Raw genomic sequence first — 27,252 nt, 5'->3', positions numbered from 1 at the left:
TCACATGACACAGCATAATGTAGTGGAGCAGTAGTCTCTAACCCACTAAATGTGGCGAACAGATAGTCCTTAGATTACAAGAATTCCACTAATATTGTGACTACAAACAGTGCGTGGAATCAAAATTGAAAACGTTCCATATAGGCCTGCAATTTCTGCTTCTGTATTTATAATAAAATTGAACTTGGAAAGTTGAATCCGAATTCTACCTCTTATTTATACAGTTATATATTATTTTTTTATCAGGATAAAAATATAAGATATTTAATGTAAGTGAATGTCAAAATGTAGGTTGATTTTCTTGTATGTTTTATGCACATACTTGTACATCTCCTTGCCATTTAATCTTGACAAATTCATATCTTCTTTTGTTGTTGAATGCTAGCTGCTGGATCAATTAATCCATTAAAAATGGTTATGGCTCCTAAAGAGTTTTTTTTTTTTTTTTCTTTTATTCTATTTTTAACATAGCCTCACTTATCAGATGCAAAATAAATTTATCCTACATCTTAATCTTTTATATATATATATATATATATATATATATATATATATATATATATAAACTTTATCTAATAAGAAACCTAAGTTAAAAATAAACACGATAAAATAATATAGTGTATCTAATTTATTATTATAATATACATTAAATATAAAATAGGATAAAAATCTATCAGACTATTGTTCTATTTTACTCTTATTTAGCTATCATATTTTTTATTATTTTTATCTTATCATGTACATAAAACAATTATTAAGAATTACTAATGCTAGAGTTTCTGTCTTTGTTTCTTCTTTTGAGAAAAATTTGAATCATTCCATACATAGGATTAAAGTTTCTGATTTTAGATTTAGAGTTCAATCTAAATTTTAAATCTTACTTATATTTATATAACTAGAGTTTTATTGTTTTTATTCACATTACAAATGTATTTAGAAAATATATAGTATAACCACATCATTAAATAATTTTATATTTAGATAATCTTCGTTACACGCTGCATCAATTAATATGCTATACGTATAAGCATTTGGATAGATTCTTTTCAAAATCATTTCATGGAACAAACTAACTGATTTATCTAGTTGACCCAACTACAAAAACTATGAATTATACTACATTACTATGTTAGGCTGAATGTTTCTCCCTTCAATCATTCAACAGCTAAATGACAGTTCTTGTTTGTCTCACTTTACACAATCTGTTGATTAACATTTCGTAAGTAACTTTCTTTTTGCACATGAGAGATATAATACAATTGTGTCTGAAATTTCTAACTTTGAATTTATCACAAAATGGAAAAATCATGAATTATACTACGTTGGAAACCCCTCCCCTATACTTAATGCAAAACATTACCCTTAATGTTTAGAGAAAACCAAATTAAATGAATGAAAAGAGAATAATTGAATAAAAGGAAAAAAGTTTCCTAATAATTCTTGACGCAACGACTTTTGGTGAGAGACTAACGACTTCTAGTTTCTAGTAAGAGAACACAGTCATGCTAAAATCTTAAGCACGCTCATACTTATAATGTAACTCGGACAATACTGAATAAGATAAATTTACATGATGTTACACTTTGCATAAACAATTCATTAGAATATTTAAAGAATAATTCCTGATAATCCTTGACGCGACGACTTCTGGTAAGAGAGTAATAACTTCTGTTTTCTAATGCTAGAGTTTTCGTCTTTATTTCTTCTTTTGTGAAAAATTTAAGTCATTCCATATATAGGATTAAAGTTTCTGATTTTGGATTTAGAGTTCAATCTAAATTTTAAATCTTACTTATATTTATATACCTAGGATTTTGTTGTTTTTATTCACATTACAAATGTATTTAGAAAATATATAGCATAACCACATCATTAAATAATTTTAGATTTAGATAATCTTCGTTACACGCAGCATCAATCAATATGCTACACCTATAAGCATTTAGGTCGATTCTTTTCAAAATTATTTCATAAAACAAACTAACTGCTTTATCTAGTTAATGTTTCTACATTACTACATTACTACATTAGGCTGAATGTTTCTCCCTTCAATCATTCTCAATAGCTGAATGACAGTTCTTGTTTATCCTACCTTACACAATCTGTTGATCAGCATTTTGTAAGTAACTTTCTTTTTGCACATGAGAGATATAATACAATTGTGCCTGAAATTTCTGTCTTTGGATTTATCACAAAATAGAAAAATCATGAATTACACTACGTTGGAAACTCCTCTCCCATACTTAATGCAAAACATTTCCCTCAATATTTAGAGAAAATCAAATTAAATGCATGAAAAGAGAACAATTGAATAAAAGGAAAAAAGTTTCCTAATAATTCTTGACGCGACGACTTCTGGTGAGAGAGTAACGACTTCTAGTTTTTAGTAAGAGAGCACAGTCATGCTGAAATCTTAAGCACGCACATACTTATAATGTAACTTGGATAATACTGAATAAGATAAGTTTACATCATGCCCCATTTTGCATAAACAATTCATCGGAATATTTAAAGAATAATCCTTGATAATTCTTGATGCAACAACTTTTGGTGAGAGAGTAATGACTTCTGGTTTCCAGTGAGTGAGCACAAACACGCTGAAATCTTAAGCACGCCTATACTTGTAATATAACTTGGCCAATACTGAATAAGATAAGTTCACATGATGCCCTAGTTTGCATAAACAATTCATGAAAATATTTAAAGAATAAAAGTTTATCCTAATTCCCTTTAATCACAATCTTTGAAAAAGAGAAATATCAACTTTGAAATACTCACCCTTAGCGAGACACTCCAACAATTAATATTGGGCGTATATGGGGGCATAGGAAGCTTTGTAGAAAAGAAGAGGTAAATTTCTTGAGAAGGATGATGGAGAGTTCTTGGACATTGCCACACACATTGGTGGAATTAGGTTAAAGAGGTAAATTTTTTGAGAAGGATGATAGAGAGCATTGAGAATGACATCGCCACACATGTTGATGGAATTAGGTTAGAAATTAGTTTTCGTACAGAGTTTTTCAACTCAATTTCTTTACTAGCATATTTGTAGGGTTACTAAAGCCACAACTATATTGAAAAAATAATAAATTTGTGTCTGAAATTTCTTCTTTTGGATTTATCACAAAATGCAAAAACTGTGAATTATACTACTCCTCTCTCATACTTAAAACAAAACATTGTCCTCAATATTTGAGAAAAATCAAATTAAATGCGTGCAAAGAGAACAATTGAAATAAATGAAAGAGGTTCCCTGATGGTGTGACAACTTCTGGCGAGAGAGCAACAGCTTCTAGTGAGAGAGCAAACTCATGCTTATCATGTAACTTGGCCAATAACGAATAAGATAAGTTCACATTGTTCCCTATTTTGCATAAACATTTCAGTAGAACATTTAAAGAATAAAAATTTGGCCTAATTCTCTTTAATCACAATCTTTGGAAAAGAGAAATGGCAACTTTGAAATGCTGAGCCTTAGCGAGGCACTCCAACAACATTGGGGGTAGTAAGACTTTGTAGAATAACAAGAGTTAAATTTCTTGAGAACGGGTGATGGAGAGCACTGGGAATGACATCGTCACACATGTTGACGGAATTAGGTTAGAAATTAGTTTTCTTAGAGTTTTTTCAACTCAATTTCTTTATTAGCGTAATTATATTAACAAAGCCACAACTACATTGAAAAATAATACAATTATGCCTGAAATTTCTACCTTTGGATTTATTATAAAATGTGAAAACTCTGAATTATATTACATTAGGAACCCCTCTCCCATACTTAAAGCAAAACATTGTTTTCAATGTTTAAAGAAAACCAACTTAAATGCATGCAGAGAGAACAATTGAATAAAGGAAGAAAATATTCCCTGATAATTCTTGACGCGACGGCTTGTGGTGAAAGAGTAAAAACTTCTAGTTTCTAGTGAGGAAGAACAGCCTTGCGAAAATCTTAAGCATATTCATGCTTATAATGTAACTTTGTTCATCTCAAATCCTTCTCTTACTACCTTGTCTTGAAAATGCAATACCTTTGTGACATTGCTTGGAGACAGAGACCATTGATTAGTATGGTCAAAGTTATAGTATTTAGCTAATAACTCAATCTAAAGATCTTGGCTAATATCAAATAAGATAAGTTCATATGATACCCCTGTTTGTATAAACAATTCATAAGAATGTTCCCTAATAATTTTTGTCGCGACGGCTTGTAGTGAAAGAGTAACAACTTCTAGTTTCTAGTGAGGGAGCACGGCTTTAGAAAATCTTAAGCACGTTCATGCTTATAATATAACTTGGTTCATCTCAAATCCTTGTCTTACTACCTTGTCTTGATAATATAATACCTTTGTGACATTGCCTGAAGATAAAGATCATTGACGACTATGGTCAAAGTTATAATATTTGGCTATTAACCTAATCTAAAGATCTTGACTAATATTAAATAAGATAAGCTTATATGATTTCCCAGTTTGTATAAACAATTCATTAAAATGCTCCCTGATAATTCTTGACGCAACGGTTTGCGGTGAAAGAGTAACAACTTCTAGTTTCCAATGAGGGAGCACGGCCTTGCGAAAATATTAAGCACTTTCATGCTTATATTGTAACTTTGTTCATCTCATATCCTTGTCTTACTACCTTGTCTTGAAAATGCAATACGTTTGTGACATTGCCTGAAGATAAAGACCATTGATGACTATGGTCAAGGTTATAGTATTTGGCTAATAACCTAATCTAGAGATCTTGGCTAATATTAAATAAGATAAGCTTATATGATTTCCTAGTTTGTATAAACAATTCATTAGAATGTTCACTGATAATTCTTGACGCGACGACTTGTAGTAAAAGTGTAACAATTTTTAGTTTCTAGTGAGGGAGCACGGCTTTACGGAAATCTTAAGCACGTTCATGCTTATAATGTAACTTTGTTCATCTCATATCCTTGTCTTACTACCTTGTCTTGAAAATGCAATACCTTTGTGACATTGCCTGAAGACAAAGATCATTGACGACTATGGTCAAAGTTATAGTATTTGGCTAATAACCTAATCTAAAGATCTTGACTATTATTAAATAAGATAAGCTTATATGATTTCTTAGTTTGTATAAACAATTCATTAGAATGTTCCCTGATAATTCTTAGCGCGACGGCTTGTGGTGAAAGAGTAACAACTTTTAGTTTCTAACGAGGGAACACGGCCTTGCGGAAATCTTAGGCACGTTCATGCTTATAATGTAACTTTGTTCGTCTCAAGTCTTTGTCTTACGACCTTATCTTGAAAATATAATACCTTTGTGACATTGTCTGAAGAGAGACCGTTGATGACTATGATCAAAGTTATAATATTTGGCTAATAACACAATCTAAAGATCTTGACTAATATCAAATAAGATAAGTTCATATGATGCCTAGTTTGTATAAACAAATCATTAGAATATTTAAAGAATAACAGTTTGGTCTAATTTATTTTAATTACAATCGTTGAAAAAGAGAAATGATAACTTTGAAATGCTCAAGGCACGCCAAAATCTTATTAAATTCAAATATGGACGGGGAAGGAGTTGAAATGATGCCCCAGTTTATATAAACAATTCATTAGAATATTTAAAGAATAAAAGTTTGGTCTAATTTATTTTGATCACAATCGTTGAAAACAACATCATCAACAACATTGGGGAAAATTGGGGCATTTAAGGCTGTGTAGAATAACAAGAGGTAACTTTGTTCATCTCACATCCTTGTCTTACTACCTTGTTGATAATATAATACCTTTGTGACATTGCCTGAAGATAAAGATCATTGACGACTATGGTCAAAGTTATAGTATTTGGCTAATAACCTAATCTAAAGATCTTGACTAATATTAAATAAGATAAGCTTATATGATTTCCCAGTTTGTATAAACAATTCATTAGAATGCTCCCTGATAATTCTTAGCGCAACGGTTTGCGGTGAAAGAGTAACAACTTCTAGTTTCCAGTGAGGGAGCACGGCCTTGCGAAAATATTAAGCACTTTCATGCTTATATTGTAACTTTGTTCATCTCATATCCTTGTCTTACTACCTTGTCTTGAAAATTCAATACGTTTGTGACATTGCCTGAAGATAAAGACCATTGATGACTATGGTCAAGGTTATAGTATTTGGCTAATAACCTAATCTAGAGATCTTGGCTAATATTAAATAAGATAAGCTTATATGATTTCCTAGTTTGTATAAACAATTCATTAGAATGTTCTCTAATAATTCTTGACGCGACGACTTGTAGTGAAAGTGTAACAATTTTTAGTTTCTAGTGAGGGAGCACGGCTTTACGGAAATCTTAAGCACGTTCATGCTTATAATGTAACTTTGTTCATCTCATATCCTTGTCTTACTACCTTGTTGATAATATAATACCTTTGTGACATTGCCTGAAGATAAAGATCATTGACGACTATGGTAAAAGTTATAGTATTTGGCTAATAACCCAATCTAAAGATCTTGACTAATATCAAATAAGATAAGTTCATATGATACCCCTGTTTGTATAAACAATTCATTAGAATGTTCCCTAATAATTTTTGTCACGACGGCTTGTGGTGAAAGAGTAACAACTTTTAGTTTCTAGTGAGGGAGCACAGCCTTGCGAAAATCTTAAGCACGTTCATGCTTATAATGTAACTTTGTTCATCTCATATCCTTGTCTTACTACCTTGTCTTGAAAATGCAATACCTTTGTGACATTGCCTGAAGACAAAGATCATTGACGACTATGGTCAAAGTTATAGTATTTGGCTAATAACCTAATCTAAAGATCTTGACTATTATTAAATAAGATAAGCTTATATGATTTCTTAGTTTGTATAAACAATTCATTAGAATGTTCCCTGATAATTCTTAGCGCGACGGCTTGTGGTGAAAGAGTAACAACTTTTAGTTTCTAACGAGGGAACATGGCCTTGCGGAAATCTTAGGCACGTTCATGCTTATAATGTAACTTTGTTCGTCTCAAGTCTTTGTCTTACGACCTTATCTTAAAAATATAATACCTTTGTGACATTGTCCGAAGAGAGACCGTTGATGACTATGATCAAAGTTATAGTATTTGCTAATAACACAATCTAAAGATCTTGACTAATATCAAATAAGATAAGTTCATATGATGCCTAGTTTGTATAAACAAATCATTAGAATATTTAAAGAATAACAGTTTGGTCTAATTTATTTTAATCACAATCGTTGAAAAAGAGAAATGATAACTTTGAAATGCTCAAGGCACGCCAAAATCTTATTAAATTCAAATATGGACGGGGAAGGAGTTGAAATGATGCCCCAGTTTATATAAACAATTCATTAGAATATTTAAAGAATAAAAGTTTGGTCTAATTTATTTTGATCACAATCGTTGAAAACAACATCATCAACAACATTGGGGAAAATTGGGGCATTAAGGCTGTGTAGAATAACAAGAGGTAACTTTGTTCATCTCACATCCTTGTCTTACTACCTTGTTGATAATATAATACCTTTGTGACATTGCCTGAAGATAAAGATCATTGACGACTATGGTCAAAGTTATAGTATTTGGCTAATAACCTAATCTAAAGATCTTGACTAATATCAAATAAGATAAGTTCATATGATACCCCTGTTTGTATAAACAATTCATTAGAATGTTCCCTAATAATTTTTGTCACGACGGCTTGTGGTGAAAGAGTAACAACTTTTAGTTTCTAGTGAGGGAGCACAGCCTTGCGAAAATCTTAAGCACGTTCATGCTTATAATGTAACTTTGTTCATCTCATATCCTTGTCTCACTACTTTGTCTTGAAAATGCAATACCTTTGTGACATTGCTTGAAGACAGAGACCATTGATGACTATAGTCAAAGTTATAGTATTTGGCTAATAACCCAATCTAAAGATCTTGGCTAATATTAAATAAGATAAGTTCAAATAATGCCCCAGTTTATTTAAACAACTCATTAGAATATTTAAAGAATAAAAGTTTGGTCTAATTTATTTTGATCACAATCGTTGAAAAAGGGAAATGACAACTTTGAAATGCTCAGCCTTAGCGAGGCACCCCAAAATCTTGGTAAATTCAAATATGGACGGGGAAGGACACTTATTGAGCATGCAATTGAATAGGAAAACAACATCATCAACAACATTGGGGTAAATTGGGGCATTTGAGGCTTTATAGAACAACAAGAGGTAAATTTCTTGAGAAGGGTGATGGAAAGCACTGCAATGATATCGCCACACATGTTGATGGAATTAGGTTGGAAATTAGTTTTTTTACAGATTTCTTTCAATTCAATTTCTTTACCAGTGTTTTTATAGGGTTAAACTTAGAAAGTTTTTTGCTTTCAAGGGTTACCAAAGGCATAACTGCATTGAAAAATAATACAATTGTACCTGAAATTTTTGCTTTTAAATTTATCACAATATTAAACTTAGAAAATTTAACCCAAATTTTACCTCTTATTTATACAGTTATATATTGTTTCTTGATGAGGATAAAAATATAAGATATGATATATTGTTCTTTTCTTATATTCTATTTTTAACATTGGCTCACTTTCTCATATTTTATTATTAATTTTATCTAATAAGAGACCTAAGTTAGAATTAAACACGATAAAATAATATAATGTATCTAACTTATTATTATAGTATACATTAAATATAAAATATTTTAAAAGTCTATCACACTATTGTCCTATTCTACTCTTATTTAGCTATCATATTTTATTATTTTTATCTTATCATGTACATAAAACAAGTATTAAGAGTTACTAATGCAAGAGTTTCTGTCTTTATTTTTTCTTTTGGGAAAAATTTTAAACATTCTATATATAGGCTTGATGTTTTTTATTTTGAATTTAGAGTTCAATTTGAATTTTAAATCTTACTTTTATTTATATAACTAGAGTTTTGTTGTTTTTATTCACATTACAAATGTATTTAGAAAATATATAATATAACCACATCGTTAAATAATTTTGGATTTAAATAATCTTTCAGCACTATGCATCAATCAACATGCAACAGGTATGAGCAGGGTCGATTCTTTTCAAAATCATTTTATGGAACAAACTAACTACTTTGTCTAGTTGACCCAAAATGCAAAAATTATGAATTATACTACGTTACCATGTTAGGTTGAATCTTTCTCACTTCAATCATTCTCAATAGCAATTTTTATTTGTCTCACCTTATACAGATTGATTAACATTCTGTAAATAACTTAGTTCATCTCAAATCCTTATCTTACTAAAATAATTTTGGATTTAGATAATCTTTCTCACATGGTGCATCAATTAACATGCTACAGGTATGAGCATTTGGATTGATTCTTTTCAAAACCATTTCATAAAACAAACTAACTACTTTATCTAGTTGACCCAAAATGTAAAAACTATGAATTATACTATGTTACCACGTTATTGACTCTTTCTCCCTTCAATCATTCTCAACAGCATAATAACAGTTTTTATTTGTCCTACATTACACATGTGACCGTTTTTATTTGTCCTACTTTACACTTGTGACATTACAAATGTATTTATATAATATATAGTATAACTATATCATTAAATAATTTTAAATTTCTACTTTATTTTTAATAGGAAAAATAGGTGAACTTTCTAACCTACATTAAATGATTATAAATAACCTACAACTGTTCATAGATGAAGTTTCGTATCTGAAAGGGCCAATTAAGAAGATTGGCTTTTCACCTCTCTAAACCGATATAGTGGGGTTTCCAGTCAGAAGTTGTGGCTGAACCAAGAACCCACAAATGGTGCTTGCTGATGCCTGAACTGAAAATATAACACATGGAGAGTATTAAGCAACTACAAACCACTAAAGTGGATACGACACAGAATACAAATATTATATATATGATACAAACTTAAAGATAAAATAATTTTTAAAAATCATTAGATACAACAAATTATAACATAACGTATAAAACTAATATAAAATAAAATGTTTAAATTGAAAGAAAAAAATCATCAAAAAATGAGTATAAATCATCATAAACATAAAAGAAGTTAAATTTTATTCAATTATATAGTGATATTTTAATAAGTATTAGTATAAAATTTACAACATCAAAATAAGAAAAATGTTCTACAGTCATTTGATGTATCATACAGCATCCTTTCATAAATTCGTGTTTGACAAGACATAAGTATCATTTAAAAGTGTTATAAGGTTGTGACATAAAAACGCCTTTGCATTTTGCAATTTCCTTAAAGACCAATAACCAAAACATTATTGACCTTCGTACTCCACTGAACAATAAGTGGAGCCTTTAATAATGGTCTTTTATATAATTTGAGTCTAAAAGGCTGTACTAGAAGCAGCCACTATGGCAAATAATTGTATTTTTTTACTGCTAATTAATACTGAACTAGTAACAACCTCCCCAAGTCCAAAACCGAAGTTTTGCTTAGCATACAATTTCCAATTAATTTAACTGTTTAATTTAAATTTAAGTTGAGTAAAATTAATTTTTAATTGTTAAATATTTTTAAAATATATGTATAAATTAATTCAAATTGTATATTTTTATTAAAATATATATTTCACAAGATGTGCCTAAAGGAACCCAAGATTCGACTGTCACCAAAAATTAACAAACCACAGGTCATGTTAGCTCCCACAACCAAATTTCATGACAAGAATTGAGTGGCACTGGCACCCCACAGTCTAAAGAAGCAATAACCTATACTTTTCAAGGGTAATGAAAAATTGAAACCGTCTTCAACAGCATGGAAAGATATTTCTATTTTTTTAATTTAGAAATATTATAGCTTATATAAGAAGCATATGAACATGAGCAATGTTCACTCTTGAAACAACAAGACCTCACCAATAAGCAAAGGAGGAACAGATGGTGAGAGAATTGATAGAAGTGAAGATTTTGGATGCAAATAATCTTGGTTTCTTTGGTAATGCCTATGCAATCTTTTTGGTGGTTTTGGCTACCTTTTGCATTATATCAGCTATCATATTTTCTTGTGCTGATGGTGTATCCAAAGAGAAAGCTTCTGCAGCAAATCCAGAACCTTATGGAGCTGGATGCTCAGCAGGATGTGGTGCTGCATGTGGTGCTGGATGTGGTGCATGAGAACCTGTGCTTTCTACTATCAACTTCATGCATAGATCTATGACACACAGTTCAAGTATAAGTGGAAGTTTTGTGGCTATTATAATGTTAGTTTCCTATGTTTCATTGTTGCTAAGGCCTAGGATTATTAATATATGCTAGGAGCTAACTATTAAACTTCTTTGCACTGTGTAAGCAGAAAATCCTGCAATGGTTGTTAATTTGAATGCAACATTTTGATCTCATAAACTCGAAGTGTAGCTTATACTTTTCTGGTTGGCATTCCTTTGGATTATATTCTGTTATATTTTTATTTCTTTTTGTTCTATTCTAGTGCAACCCTGCCTAATTAAGATATGTATGTAAAGTACAAGGGAACTTTAGGTTAATTTGTGTGTGAAAGTTGACACACACACATACACATACACGAATAATGATATCAAAACAACACAATTTTAATAATATATTTTGAGTATTCAATGTGAAGCATGTGACTTTTATGTTGTTGGTGTTTCAAATTGGAGTCATCGTGATGAAGCATTTGGTATGCCAAACCTATTAATTAGTCTAAAGCATAAACACAACTACTGAATGTCTAGTGTCTGAAGTTAAAAATTTTCAAATATGTGCCAAATTTTCTTGGATCTCGTGTTGCCATCTGAAGGGTCTCTAGGCTAACTATCATGTAGATCCCTATATTTAGTAGTTTTTAGCTGCACCGCCACTTCTAAAATGGTCCACCCTTATACCACAAAAGAAAAGGGTATTAAAGGTTTGTCAAACCTTTTTATTTCGGAAGATATTACTTAGACACTACGGTGTACATACACCCAAAGAAAAATAAGAGAAGTGATATTCAATAATAGAAAGAAAGATACAAAAAAAAAAAAAAATAATGAGGAGTGTTGATTGTTAAAGGAGTATTTATACTGTTGAAATATTTATAAATTAGAAGAACCAAATTCATGTACATAAAGTTATTTAGATAAAAATATTTTATTAATACAAGAAATAAGATTTATTGTCCTCACAAATTAAAAAAAAAGAATCTTATGTAATGATACATAAGAACAGTCAAACTATTTATGTCAAATACAGATATACGTAAATACACTTGCATATGTATTTTAGGCATATCCATTGTTATTTTTTTGTTTAGTAATAATTTTTATATTTTATAAAATTTGTTAGAATATTTTTTATTTTTAGATTTTTTTTCTATAAAATTGTTATTTAATTAAGATTAGACCAAGGTTATCATATAATATTCAACATGCACACATAAATATAAGTATATATTTTAGTTAATATATATTGTCGTATTTGTATTTTAATATTTTAAAAAATTATATTTGCGTATCATAGCACACCAAATACTCTTATATGTGTACTCATACAACATAGTTAAAGAATCTTTAAATATTAATTTATCTAGGTCAACATAATTGAATTCAGTAAAACAGCAAAATTTGCCATCATCTTCGAAACTAGTTCTGGGTTCCAAATCCAATGGTCCAAACATCACTTGGATATATTAAATCTTAGACAAAGTCACTCCAAACCTGTTTTGTTATTGACTTTTAAAAAACTATTACATACTAACTAATTTCTAAAATTATTTTTAGAGAATAATTATATTATTTCATTCTACAAATTGATTGTTTTAAAAAAAAAGTAAAATGACAAGTGATGTTAAATTATATGCACATATAAGACGAGGACAGGTGGAATATGTATATCATTTCAATATGACCTTAAAATTTGTCTTAAATCTCAATATTACAGCAAACTCTTATTCCAAAAGTAGGGGACTGAATCATGACACCTAAGAGTTGTAGTAACTGTGAAAAATTTTTTAGGGATGGCTACAAATAATTGTGGTTGCAAAATTATTTGCCTAATGTTAATTAATGCAACTATATATAATAACCTTGACCTCACAATTTAAATAATTTGGGATGCATCTACTATGATGGTGACAAATAACATGAACAACTAAAATTGAATATGTGGTTGCATTGGACCTACACTTGTCTATAAATGCCTCAGTTTGATCAATTAGTGACTTCACTGCACCAACGCATAAACACCTCTGTACGTCATGGAGACCTATTCTTCAATGCGTCATACACTCTTCATGGGTGGGATCCACCAATTTCATTCTCTTTTTAGAGATGGTAATATTGTGATGCCATGATTCACACATACTTCAAGTTATCTTATATATTTAATTTAAGAGTATAATTTTGTCATAAGATTTTTACATTTTAACTAATTTTTACGCATATTTCTATTTTAAGAGCTTAATTATTACAAAAATTAATTATTTTAATGGTATAATTCATAATTGGATAAAAATATAGAACAAAATTACACTGCCAATATATTTAAACTAAACTCTTAATTTCTAGTATGTTGTAAAATTGGATAGGCCCAAAGAATTTGGCCTGGGCTATTTTTGGAGGATAAAAAACTAAAAGAACAACCTTGGATTAGTATTTTTTTTATTTTTTTTTGTTTCTGGTCAGTAGTACATTGGATCACTTGAGTACAAAGTAATAATGTGGGGTTGGGAGGGCCTACCCACTGGCCTGCGAATTATTTAAAAAGTATTATAAATTTAATTTTAAAATATAAATAAATAAGAGCTATGAAATTAAAGAGCTAATCTATTTGCCAAATGAGCTTTAGTTTTCTAAATAAAATTAATGTCATACTTACACAATAACTTATAAGATAAAAAATAAGTGAGATTTCAGATAAATAAGACCAAAATTAAGTCGAGCTAAAATTCAGGTTTAAATTATTTAGGATCTAACCAAAAGGTTTCATCGATTGGATTATCAAGCTCAACCAAATTTACATTTCTGCATGAATTTATGAACAAGTTCATAAACAAAAGGAAAATAGGAAATAATTGACAAAGATAAAGCAAGGAATATTAACTTGCATAAATCAGCTATGATTAATTAGGCTTACAAAATGTGTCAATAGTGTCAAGATGGCCGAGTTGGTCTAAGGCGCCAGTTTCAGGTACTGGTCCGAAAGGGCATGGGTTCGAATCCCATTCTTGACAAAGGTTTTATATTCTTTTTTACAACAACAGCATTATTGAGTTAAAAGGTCATTTCTTTCAGTGAAGGCGTAGTTCAAAATAACAAATACTAATCAAGATTTTATATGTTCATTCCAAAGTGTAACTGTGTAAGTGCTTGAATCTTTTAATAAAAAAGGTTTTAGTTTTATTTTCAGATACAAGAGTAACAAGATGTATGGAGTATTACTTATCATAACTATTTTTTTTTTATTAGAACTGAACTATCAGAAGCAAAAATCATAATAATACTCATGCCTTGTAATACAAGAGAATGATATATGGAGGAAAAAACTCATTTTGGATGACCTTTTATAGCCTACATACATGGAAAGTGATGAAATCTATCTGTTATGTGTTCATAATTCCTACAAGGCTTAACCTTACATGACATGATATCTTAATCAATGTCAGAAAATGAAGAATAATCTGCTAATATCCTATTCTTTGATCCAAAACAAGCCCATTGCCAAGCACGCCTCATTGCTTGATGACAGATTCTACATGGTAGCTTGATGAAACAACATATACATGCTAGTGGACAACAAACACAAAGTAAGCAACTACTACAAATGAATTCAATCAATTTTTCCCTGTTTTTGTGACCTTTTTGCTGAGGAGAAACCAAATTAGAACAAGAACAAATTTTGTCATGCCTTGCATCAACATGATCATGCTTCTGCCTCCTCCTATCGAACAATGAAACTCTTTGTTTGTCTTCAAGGCTTAGTTTTCTCTCCATTTCAGGGTTTGGAAAACGAATATGCCATCAAATATATGCTAATGTTGCAGTTATGATGAAAAGCTTGCAATCCTTGTAATAGGTTGTTTGAAGAGATTTGCAAGGAAATCTTCCTAGAAAAGCATTTGGAACATGCTACAGTTATTTTTGAGAAAGAGTATATTTTGTTTTTCTTCTGTACCTTCTTTCTTCAGTTTCCCTTTGTCATCTAAGAATGTTGCTAGGCAAGGAAGCTTTTTCACATTGAAGATTCCCTAATGGCTAAGATATTGTTAGCTATTGGGGAGACTTAAGGAAAAGCTTTCTCCTTTTAATTTTGGGCACTAAGAGCTACGGTGCTTATTGAAAGTTAGTAATGCAAATTCCAATGTAACATTTATCCAATGATTTTCATTCCTTTCTAAAAGTTTGGACCAGAACTTTTTCAGTGAAAGCTTTGGTCATACATTACAAGGTACACTTGTATTCACACACTTTTTTGGGTCTAGATATTCGCACTAACTTGCAGTTGGTAAGTTTAAAATTATGAGATAATACACACGAGTGATTTGAGAAGCCCATCATTAAAGAAATTAGAGTATGAATCGTTTGTAATTCCAATGCCCAAAGGGCAACAAAACTAGTTATACAAGTTACATTTTTATTTTATTTTATTTTGCTTTCTTACATACTGGAACTTATTCATTTTTATTCTTAACACCACTTTATTTAACGTGGGACAATGTGGATCACGCAAGAAAGGCAGCAAAAAAAGGGAGGCTTGAAATTGAAGCAAGGTATTTCCTATTCTGCATCACTACCTTCACAGTATAGCATAACTGCAATCTCAACTCTCTACTTCAATTTTCTTTCTTTTGGTACAATTAAATTTGATTCTGGTAACCCCATCAATATTTATTTCAAATAATCAATGAGTTCATCCTTTTTTATTTGAATAATGATGACATTGTAATCAAAATTATAGCCTAAAAATACATTTGAATAAGGTTAATTGGTCCTTATCCTTTTTTAGGAGCTCAAAGATTAGAATCCCTCAATATACAGTAGTTAGGGTCCCATTGAACACCATTTATACAAAGCAAATGACATATATACTGACGAAAAAACAAATCATTCTTTGAAGCAACGTTGAAGGTCAAATGGTCAACATGTGCAAAAGGTGAGATATTATCTTTGATGCCTAAAACTAAACAAGAAAGACAGGACTCCTATAAAATTTGTTAATTAATTAATTCTGATAATAATCATGAAAATAAAACAATTTTGGGGGCAATAACCGAATAAATCAAGTGAATGTTTCAAAGTTCTTAAAGCTGGAAATCTCAACCTAGTTAGACATGGCATTTTTATGGACTTTATATGCAGCATCACAATAAAAGCTTGATTGACCTGACACAACTCATGATTTTATTAGTGCAGACGATCTCAACTATTGAAATAAAAAAAAATTAAAAAAATAATAAATATAATAATAATGGTTATAATGGAAACAGGACCTGGTGCAGTGAATTTTTCACTGCAGAGGATTCAGATCCCAACCTCATTGAGAGAAACCCCTCCCTTTATACATCTAAAAATGATAATCTTAAAATTAATATGTAAAAATGATAATATTTTATTTAAAAAAATATCTATTTTACTTTTATATTTTTAATATAGTAAATATTTTTTCTAATATTAAGAACTGCAGTTAACCAAATCCTAAAACTTTTCATTGCTGATTCAACCATGAGTGATGTGGTGAGTTCTATTGTATTGAGATAACGATGATGGTTACCCTCATTGAGTTCAAAACTGTGGAATCCAAAAGCATAACAATAAGGAACACACTCTCTAGGTTGATTGAAGAATGCAAGAACCTGAGAGAGCTCAAAACAATTCATACTCATATTCTAAAGTCCCCAACTTTACACATTGGTGACCAATATCATCTCATTACCCGTCTCCTTTTTTGTTGCTCCTTTTCCAATTATAGTTCTTTCAACTATGCCACCAAGGTTTTTCACACGATCAAGAACCCAGATCTTCGTGTCTACAACATCATGATCAGAGCAAATGTAAAGATGGAGGTGGATGATGGAACCCATTTTTGCAGGGCTTTGATGCTGTATAAGCAAATGCTTTGCAAGGACATTGTGCCCAATTGCCTCACTTTCACTTTCCTTGCAAAGGGTTGCACTAGGTGGCTGGAATATGGTGCTACTGGCCAAGTTATTCACACCCAAGTGATAAAGTTTGGATTTTTTAAGGATGTTTATGTTGGGAATTGTTTGATTAGCTTGTACATGAGTTGTGGGTTGTTGAATAATGCCAGGAAGTTGTTTGATGAAATGGTTGTTAGAGATGTTGTCACTTGGAACTCAATGGTTATTGGGTATTCGAGAAGTGGAGGACTTGACATGGCATTGGATTTGTTTAGGAAGATGAATGGGAGGAATGTCATAACTTGGAATTCCATTATTACAGGGCTGGTGCAAGGTGGGAGGGCTAAGGAGTCACTAGAACTTTTCCATGAAATGCAGATTTTGAATGATGATAAGATTAAACCGGATAAAATTACTATAGCAAGTGTCCTTTCAGCTTGTGCTCAACTTGGTGCTATAGACCATGGGAAATGGGTGCATGGTTACCTGAGAAGACATGGCATAGAGTGTGACGTGGTAATTGGAACAGCACTAGTCAATATGTACGGCAAGTGTGGAGATGTGCAGAAAGCATTTGAAATCTTCAAAGAAATGCCTCAAAAGGATACATCAGCTTGGACAGCAATGATTTTGGTGTTTTCTGTTCATGGATTAGGTTGGAAGGCTTTTGATTGCTTTTCAGATATGGAAAGAGCTGGAGTAAAGCCAAACCATGTGACATTTGTTGGATTATTGTCAGCTTGTGCTCATTCTGGTTTGGTTGTGCAAGGTCGCTGGTGCTTCGATGTCATGAAATGTGTTTACTTAATTGAACCGCAAGTTTATCACTATGCTTGCATGGTTGATATTCTTAGCAGAGCCAGACTCTTTGATGAGTCAGAGATTCTCATAAGAAGCATGCCAATGAAGCCAGATGTTTATGTTTGGGGTGCATTACTTGGAGGATGTCAGATGCATGGGAATGTAGAATTAGGAGAAAAGGTAGCTCATAATTTGATAGAGTTGGAACCTCGTAATCATGCTTTCTACATAAACTTGTGTGATATATATGCTAAAGCTGGCAGGTTTGATGCTGCCAGAAGAATTAGGAATCTAATGAAAGAAAGAAGAATAGAAAATAAAATCCCAGGCTGTAGCATGATTGAAATCAATGGAGTGGTTCAAGAATTCTCAGCTGGAGGATCATCTGAACTTCCCATGAAAGAACTAGTATTGGTCTTAAATAGACTAAGTAATGAGATGAAGATATGTGTATAGTAGTTATCAGAAGCAGCAGAAGACTTCAAATGGTTGTATGGCAAATCTGCACATTGCCTTATTAATTTAACAGTAGTCCAACAATCAACCATGTGCTGCAATGTGTGGCCATCCACCAATTCAATTATTGGTAATTATAGTCACATTACCTTTCCTTTTGGCACCAAAATGAAATTTTGTATACATTCACTTGGATACCTACTGAAAAATATAGTGCATGAACCACTGAAAATTGCTAGCTTAGTCACGCGCCACACTTTAACAATATGGGCTTCAAGTTGATCCGTCACTGTCATCAATTGTTCCATACGAGCTAGGTACTTATATGTTGTCATTTGGGATATCATTGCTCCTTTGTTGTATGTTCTTTCTTAATGAAATTCCTCATTCATTTCAAAGAGCTTTTGGGATGCTTGCTGGTGACATGCAAGGAAAAGTTTTGTTGCTTTCAGATATTTATTAGATTCAAACTTGTGATGACAGATTGATGTGGTATAAATACACACTACTCTTCTACAGTATGCTTGGTACCTTCATATCAGATTGGGATCTCATCAACAGAATTGTCTCCAAACATCATGCAATTCAGAACTCCCAAAAATCAAGCAAACTGATGAGAAAATTTTCACCATAAGTGATCTCGTCGTGCAATTCCTTATTTACATTGTTTAGTATTTCAATTGATGATTAAGTGGCTGTAAATAGAATCTACTGTGAATTTTCTCTCTCCTTCCTGGTTTATGGTGGCATTCATCCATGAATCTGCTTATTACTTACCTTTTCAATAAAAATTAGGCATTTTGATATGCCAATTTAACTAATTATAGCTAAGTTATACCCTTTATTTATATATTTGATGAATTGACAATGAAATCATGTGACGAATTACAGGAAATACAATAATAAGGTTTATTCTAGTACGCGCAAATTGAAGAGAGGAGGTTTAGAATTATTCGTTAGTAAATAGTAGATTATTTTCCTATGAAGTGTTACACTTATATCCCCCACCCAAGAAAAAAAACTTTCAAATGCCCATTAGGTTGTTGCTATTTCAGCAAGATGATAATAGAAGTAGCATTGCCAATGATAATTGCAGTCCCACTTCCATAAGAGGTACAAGACTAGTTATATTTATAAGTAGTATTACAGTGTATATAACTTCTTAATTGAGATTATTGACCACAAAATCGCAAAATTTCTCACCATGACAAATGTTGACAGACAGTAAAACCGCTGCAACCAAGAGATAAGAAATTCAAAACAAACACCATACAGTTTAACAGCACTAGTCCAAAGGCATCTCTTGCTATCTGTTATACCCAACACACCAAAAAGGATGATTTCAAATATTGACAGCAATTGCAGAGCTCATTCATCTCTTGGTCTTTCCTCCATCAGCCTCATTCCTTCTGCTAAAACCAAGATCAAAATCTTCTTCATCAGTTTCATCATCTATTCCTTCCAAATCAGAATCCAATTCGTCGTCTTCATCATCTTCTGATTCAGTTCCCTTCCCTAGAATTTCCCTCATCAATTCTTTGTCAGCTTCTATAGGGTTGCCTGTTAAATACCTCTGCAATATAGCCTCAAACATAGAAGGAATTGCGTCGGCACCATCCTCTTGAAGCTTTGCTACACGCCTCATCAACTCTTTAACCCAAAAGAGCAAAAACCAAAATTTCTCTTTCAGTAGGGACTATTAAAAAAATAAATACTTGAAACACTTCAACAGTTCAAAATCAATTTTACTAAAAAATAAAAGGACCTGTACAGTTCAATTACTGTGAATAGAACTAACTAAACCATGACAAGGAGTTATTGCCAGTTCAATGTCTGATTTTTCATAACACTAGAAACGTTATAAACTTTCCAACAAATTCTTCTAACACATTCTTGTATTGAGTGACATATATATAGATAGATAGATAGATAGATTTTTATATTTAATGAAGGGAGTGGCTATTATCACATCCATATTTCTATTGTCACTCTAATTCAAAATTTCTTTTCTTTTACAAAGTTTCATTACTATTGATATTGTTATAAGATAGAAAAAAAGAATATTTTAGAAAATAATCACTTAAAAAAGGAGTTACAATAAACATATATGTGTGTCAAAGAAACTCATGTGAATTCCACGTAATAATAAAGAATAAAAAAAAATGTAAAAGAGAACGTATTCTGGAGCATTTCTCTTTTATAAGACTGCTTGAAGCAACGAGATAAGTTGTAAGCGTTGACAGAAACATTACATCAAACAGCTGAAGGACACGCAAGTACAAAGAAACAATTGAGGAAGAGGTTCATGAAAATGCGGAGATGGGTATTACCTTCGTTGCTAATATCCTCGACGAGAGGGTCGCGTTTGTTGTGTGTATGGTGGGAGAGAGGAGGTGGGTTAGTGCGAGAAGAGAAGAGAGAGAGGAGGGAAGGAGTGGGAGGGAGACGAAGACGACGCGCGTGGAAGGACAAGTTTCTGAGAAGGTTTGGATTCATGGCTGTGTTGTGTTGTGTTGTCTTAGGTTCGGTGTTACGTTGTCAGAGATCACGAAATCCACCACAGCGTTTGATGATTTCATGGTACCTCCCAATTATAAAAACCACTAAAGGGTTTTCCAGAAATTATGCGAGATAAATTAATTTCACTGTTCGTTTATTATGTCATTTATTTTTTTTAATATTTCTTCTTTAAGATAATACTACAATTTGTTAACATAATATTACAATTTATGAGAATTAGACTTTGTTTGGAAGTTTAGAGAGAAAGAAAAGGAAAGAGTTTGAAGAGAGAAGAAGATTAAATTCTTTCCTTATTTAGATGTTCAATATTAAGAAAGAATAGTAACGATGGGGTTTACTTGTATAAATAATTTTAAAATTAATATTTTTATGTTTTAATTTTTTTTTTCAAATTATCACTTAAAAAAATAATATTTAAAAAAAAAGTTAAAAAATGTTATTTGTAAAATAATATAAAAGAGTGAGAGAGAGGAAAAAAACTTTCAAAATGAGGAAACTCAAAAAATAAGTTTTTAAAGAATTTTAAAGGATTTAAAATATTCTCAAAACTTTCCCCTCTTAATTAAGCAATTCCTAAATAAAATTAATTCCTTCCTAATCCCTCTTTTTTTTCTTTTTTCCTTCTAAACCTAACTTCCAATCATAGCTTAAGTAACTGGATGAAGATTCAATTTAAAAAATTTGTTAAGTTATAAACAACCTTTGAGATATAAGAAACAACATTTACCATGATAGTGCACTCACATAATTATGTAAAGTGTTCTACTATTCTCTAAAATAGATAACAGAAACTAGAAAATGATATATTTCAAAATTATTAATCATAGCTTCCTGGATTTGAATGAAGTAATTTTTTTTATTTTGCTAGTAAGACTCTCAACCATAAAAATTAAACAACAATAGTAACCCATTTTCTAATATTATTTTTTAAAATTTTTTATTAATTTAAATTTATTAAAAATTATAAAATTATGAATGGAACTAATTAAATTAAGAGAGTGAGGCAAATAATTCTATGATTCTTAATAAATTTTAATTAATAATTAGAATTTTTATCATTTTCTTTCTTTCTTCATTTATAAATATATACATTCATGAATGTGTCATATATTAATATTGTTTGAATGTTAAAGAATTATATTGAATTTTTTTTAATATAATAGTGAAGTTGTTTAGACAAGCCGATTAAGTGAAAATGAAATTCCAAATATACCATAACTTAATAGAAAGTAATAAAGGATTTTTATTTTGTCTCGAAATATATTTAAATCATACTGTCTTTTTCGTTAATAATAAAGGTGTTCCACTAAAAGGTTTGTTTACCTTAAAATACAATAAAATACATTCCATTTCATTTATGGAGTGAAGGAAATAAAATTTTTAAAATTAAAAATAAAGTGCAGTTTAATAATTTCTTGCTAAAAGAAAATATAAAATTTATCATATAATTAATGTTATTTACAAATAACATGACCAATAAACAATGTTTCTCCCTACTCAGCATTGTATTTGCCTATGACATGATCACACAAAGCTAAAAAGGAAATTCTTTTAACTTGTAAATTTTACAAATTGCCATATATCTTAATATTATTAGTTTTTCTCTTTTCATTTATTGCCCCTTTTCTTTCACCCACAATGACTTCTTGTAGAATAATTTCGCCGGTAACAAATACAATGAACTGCATGGAACTTACATCAAAGGTTACCTTTAAAAAAGACACAACATAATAAATGATAGAAAATATTTCTCAGTTTATTTATTTATTTATCAGAAGATATGATGAGCCCCTTGGTAGCTACTTTGCATTCTACTTGAAGGCAAAGCACTAAGGTCCAAGACAATGAGAGAGAGAGGAAGGAGGGGTTTTTGAACTTTTCCTTTGATGGCATTAGTTTGGCTTGAAAAGCACAAAAAGAAGAAAAAGTCAGTGACAGATTCCATTTCCATGGCCTCAGACACTGATTGAATAATAGCTTATGCCCACAATTCCAACAAGAAGACAAATCATACCCCACCCAACAAACAGCCACTTAAAATAACATTTTTTCAAAACCAATCAATCCACATTCTCTGCATTCTACAAAGCTAGTTAAACCACTTCCATTCCAAACCAAACCAACCAAATTCCATATTACATTTCATTCATCTCAATTCTCTCTCTCTCTCTCTCTCAACCATGCCTGTTGTCACAGAACACATCAAATGGAGGAGACCAAGAAACCAGTTAAGACACCCCATTTCAGAAACTCATCCAATTTCTACAATCCAATCCGTTCAATGCAAATCCGCTATCTCCTCTCTCTTATCTTCTTTCTCCAACACCACCAATGAAACCACACATGAAAGAGGCCATAACAGTAAAAACAACAACAACAACAACATGGACAAGAACAAAAGCAACAAAAGCAACAGAAACTTCTCTGCTGCAACGTTCGGAGGGTTCGGCTGCACTGCTGGTGAGTCACAGAAGGTGTCGGTTCCAGCAGTGATTCGATCCTCCGCAGAGTGGCAAGGGAAGAAGAACAGAAAGAAGAAACACAGAAGGAACAGTAACAGTAACAGAAGCAAGACTTGTGATGGGGTTGTTGTTGATGATGGTTCTTCTGGTTCCCTCGTGGATTTTCAGGATGTTTGGTGTGGCCCTGGAATTGGGTTCTCAACTGATGCTGCTGTTGCATCTGTGGATTGTGTTGTGGGTAGGAGGAATGTGTCTGCAAGAGGAAAACTTGATGTGGAGAGAATAACACACAGGGAGGTACTATTTTATTTTCTGCACAATCAATGAATTTAATCCTTCCTCTTCAATGAGTTGGTAGTTAAATCTGTTGTAAGTGTTTTGCTATGTTGTTTTGTAGACGAGGAATATTTTATTCATTATGCATGATATATAGTTATATAGTAGGATGCACTTGTATAAAGTTTTCATTTTTGTTGTTTGATGTGTTTGTCATCTTCATGATTTGGGAAAAAATTGATCTTTCGCACCAATCTTTCTTATTTGCCTTCTTTGATTGATTAATTTCTGATGTTTGTTCACAACAACCGCAAAATTGCTTTCATATATGGGTCTACTAATTAAGAGGGACTAATTATTGATTATCTAATATTTCCTATTAAATGTGCTCTTGATTGTTTTAAAAAATAATTTTTTATATTTATACATGATAAATATAAATTTTTAATAATTTTTTTGTTTTCATTTATCTTCTTTTTCTGGTCAACTGGTATTTGCATATGTATGTGTCAGACTTTAGGCCTCAAAAGAGTCTTCGTTCAATTTCAGCACACACTCATAGTTTTTTGTTTGTTGTCTCTTTATTGGGGGTTGATTAGGGAAAGTGTTACATGATCATATATAAGTGAGTAATGTCACATCTTTCTATAATATTCTCTTAGTAGTCTTAAAAATATATTAAGAAAAAACACTTCCATACTTTCTATCTTAGTAATTATGAGAATTATTAAAAAGATGGTAAGATGTTCTATGGGATTCAGATTAATGTATAAATAGCTACCACTTTCAAATGCGTGCACGCATTACATTTCCTAGTTAAAGACGCACGGGGGAGTTCTTGATTGGTTTATTGTGGACCCCTTTGAGTAGGATAGTCTAGTGATTCAAGACTTGAAGTGAAGGAGGAGACTCATTATCACTTGTATTATAGAGTTCTTTGTTTTATTATATTGTACAAAACATACGAATGTGAATGATTAGTTGCAACTTTTGTTCTATGTATGTTAAGTTTCGTTATTATTTTGGTTTCTACTTGCTTTGACATTGTTTAATTGTGCTTCATAAATATATTTGTAGCGTTCATCTTATTTTGGAAGGCGCACTGTGAACTCAGAAAGCTTCTCCTTTGTGGATGATGATGATCATGACATTGTTTCAGCACGCCATGGATTAGACCCTTTTGGCACTGCTAGATTCTATCGCCATGTTCCATATCCTTCCTCTGATGGTCTTGCTGAGGTTGGTTCTAATTGCTCTAATACCCTTTGATGGATGCTTTTGGTGACATTGATCACAGTGCATCATGCACTCTATGCATGTTTTATATGTTGACACTTAAGTTTTGGTTATTTGCATAAGAAGCTGTTGCTTTGTATAAGTTAGTCTTTGAATTTGATTTGACTGAAGATGATAATTTACTCTTATCATTTTTTTTTTCAAAAATAATATTAAAATTAAAATAAATCTTAAATTGTTGTTAGTGCTGTGTAAGGGTCTTGAATTTCCTGGGCATAGTTTTTAGATCCCTTAACCTTTCTCGCATATCGATGCATCAGAATTTATTGGAATATTTCCTTATTTTTAGGAAACTTTATTTTATAAAGTTATTACTTAAGATTTCACTTAAGTTATCATATGCATACATAAATATTAATATATTTTTGTTAACATATATTATCTTACTCGTATTTTAATTCTTTAAAAATTTATTGTATTTACATACTATATTAAACCCAGTACTGGTATCCGTACATGTGGAACTTCGAAGTGTAGCTTTTTTATGTGGCTTTCTTATTTTTGTTGCTAAAACCAAGTTAAGTGCATGATATGCAAATGTGTAATTTGGCCAGCTAGATGGATCATGTATTGTTGTGTTGTATCATTACTGTGTGTTGTATCATTACTGTATCACACTCTTTTCTGCATTACACCCTATCAACACATGTACTCGAGACTCGATTGGAAAGATCATGTTGGAACATATAATTCAAATGGAAGAGAGAGATAGAGAGATGTATAAAGGGAGTGTTTAAAATTGAGTAAGAAAAAATCATAACTCAAATCAGAATGACGTGCATGTCTTGCATTGTATGGTGATGAAGCAGAGGTGGACACAATTGTTTATGGCTCATTTATTTGCTTACCATAACGTGGTTCTTAGAATAAAAAAAAAGACTTCCTTCATAATTTAGTTTGTCATTTATGTGTTATGTACTAAAATTTGAGCCATTAAATTTTTCGATGTCATTTTAGTTTGAGTGCTGTGCATTTTCTCACTATTTTGGGTTTGTCGTTTTAGCATATTGTTGTTAGATAGTCTTATTTACCCAAAATTAGAATATTCAGTGAGATTTGTGTCCTTTGTTTATCTCTTAAAATTTTTATATTTATCACGATTTCCTTCTATGTTTGGATTACATCTATAACCATAATACTAAATGGTACAAAAATGTTTTCACGAAAAAATTTACTAAAGCAGTTTCCGATGATTTCTTTCAATTCTCTTTTTTTTATTATTATTATTTCCTATTTACTTTTTAACCAATAAAATAAAACCACCTTTCTGTTCATCTAAATTTATTTTTTGGTACAAAGTAGCATTGCTGATAACCAAATAACTAAGGCTTGTTAGTGGACGTTTTGGTTTATAAATGAGAATAAATTTGTGTACATAATGTTATAATTGTAAGATACATAAAGACTTGGCTTATTTATTACTGTATTCAAGAGGTAACATTGAATATTCTGATTGTTGCTGGCACTTTGAAGATAATGATACTTCAAGGAAGAATAATTATGGGGGGACGATTAAATTCACATGACCAATTTAGAGATTGGAGACTTGATGTTGATAACATGTCATATGAGGTGAGTTATTTCTCCCGTTAAATTAAATTGACTACTATTATTTGTATTTTGCAATGATTTAATTCCCATATATGCCATTGATATGTGAGTACATGCATTTTCATTGATTATCAAAATATATGGTTTACTTATCAGCAATTGCTTGAGCTGGGTGAGAGAATTGGTTATGTCAACACTGGACTTAAAGAAGATGAGATGGGACTCAACATAAGGAAAGTTAAACTTTCAATTTCAAATGATACATCAAAGCATCAAATAGAAAAAAAGTGCAGTGTTTGTCAAGTGAGTTTGTAAAATTACTTTACCTTCATTAGCTTAATTTATTTGCATTTCACCAAGATTTTTAAAATGCTTTTAACTAATTTAATATCATGTTAATGCATTTAATTTGCTTTAATTCTCAGGAGGAGTATGAATCGGATGATGAATTGGGGAGATTAAATTGTGGACATAGCTATCATTTTGAGTGTATAAAACAATGGTTAGTGCATAAAAACTTCTGCCCAGTGTGTAAGCAAGAAGTTGTGGCTCGAATCTGAGTGGCACAGTTCTCATGTTTTCTTCACCTTAAATTTATGTATAGCTTTTTTTATATTCAATATAAGCAATCTTCATTACCTCTTTTAAAACTTTTGGCTTCCTTAGTGAGGAGTTGGCAATTTACATGTGTTATATAGGACTTGTTTATTTTCCTGTTGGAAAATTTATTTTCATACTTTTTAATGAAAATATATAATTTAGATTAATTTATCCATGTATCTTAATGATTTTCAATAATTTAA

General features: G+C 31.1%; 3 protein-coding genes and 1 non-coding gene across 4 annotated transcripts; 3 read left to right on the top strand and 1 right to left on the bottom strand.

The window, feature by feature from the left end:
• Positions 1–14,102: 14,102 nt before the first annotated feature.
• On the top strand, positions 14,103–14,183 carry TRNAL-CAG. Its single transcript has one exon. It is a non-coding gene; the product is annotated as a tRNA-Leu (tRNA).
• Positions 14,184–16,629: 2,446 nt separating this feature from the next.
• LOC113867303 (pentatricopeptide repeat-containing protein At5g66520-like) lies at positions 16,630–19,189 on the top strand. Its single transcript, XM_027502542.1, has 2 exons — positions 16,630–18,474; positions 18,828–19,189. Exon 1 carries the CDS (start codon positions 16,710–16,712, stop codon positions 18,342–18,344), a length of 1,635 nt encoding a protein of 544 aa, XP_027358343.1. The 5' UTR covers positions 16,630–16,709; the 3' UTR covers positions 18,345–18,474; positions 18,828–19,189.
• Positions 19,190–19,504: 315 nt separating this feature from the next.
• Positions 19,505–20,896, bottom strand: LOC113867305. The gene is made up of 2 exons (XM_027502545.1): positions 20,675–20,896; positions 19,505–19,994 (listed from the first exon to the last, which is right to left on the bottom strand). Exons 1-2 carry the CDS (start codon positions 20,838–20,840, stop codon positions 19,717–19,719), a joined length of 444 nt encoding a protein of 147 aa, XP_027358346.1. The 5' UTR covers positions 20,841–20,896; the 3' UTR covers positions 19,505–19,716.
• Positions 20,897–22,926: 2,030 nt separating this feature from the next.
• On the top strand, positions 22,927–27,218 carry LOC113867304. Its single transcript, XM_027502544.1, has 5 exons — positions 22,927–23,623; positions 24,680–24,841; positions 26,372–26,470; positions 26,606–26,752; positions 26,875–27,218. Exons 1-5 carry the CDS (start codon positions 23,045–23,047, stop codon positions 27,007–27,009), a joined length of 1,122 nt encoding a protein of 373 aa, XP_027358345.1. The 5' UTR covers positions 22,927–23,044; the 3' UTR covers positions 27,010–27,218.
• Positions 27,219–27,252: the final 34 nt, after the last annotated feature.

The sequence above is a fragment of the Abrus precatorius genome, unplaced genomic scaffold, assembly GCF_003935025.1.
Source record: "Abrus precatorius isolate BTA unplaced genomic scaffold, Abrus_2018 Scaffold5, whole genome shotgun sequence".
In the NCBI taxonomy this organism is placed as follows: Eukaryota; Viridiplantae; Streptophyta; class Magnoliopsida; order Fabales; family Fabaceae; genus Abrus; species Abrus precatorius.
The sequence above is the reverse complement of the archived record's forward strand: the minus strand, read 5'-3'. Positions and strand labels throughout refer to the sequence as shown.

Bases quoted from the DNA above. Each gene is read 5' to 3' on its own strand.
- LOC113867303 (XM_027502542.1), top strand. From the start codon at position 16,710: ATGATGGTTACCCTCATTGAGTTCAAAACTGTGGAATCCAAAAGCATA.
- LOC113867305 (XM_027502545.1), bottom strand. From the start codon at position 20,840: ATGAATCCAAACCTTCTCAGAAACTTGTCCTTCCACGCGCGTCGTCTT. The intron at 19,995-20,674 runs GTAATACCCATC...TTTGGGTTAAAG, and splicing joins CGAGGATATTAGCAACGAAG to AGTTGATGAGGCGTGTAGCA.
- LOC113867304 (XM_027502544.1), top strand. From the start codon at position 23,045: ATGCCTGTTGTCACAGAACACATCAAATGGAGGAGACCAAGAAACCAG. The intron at 23,624-24,679 runs GTACTATTTTAT...ATATATTTGTAG, and splicing joins AGAGAATAACACACAGGGAG to CGTTCATCTTATTTTGGAAG. The intron at 26,471-26,605 runs GTGAGTTATTTC...TTTACTTATCAG, and splicing joins TTGATAACATGTCATATGAG to CAATTGCTTGAGCTGGGTGA.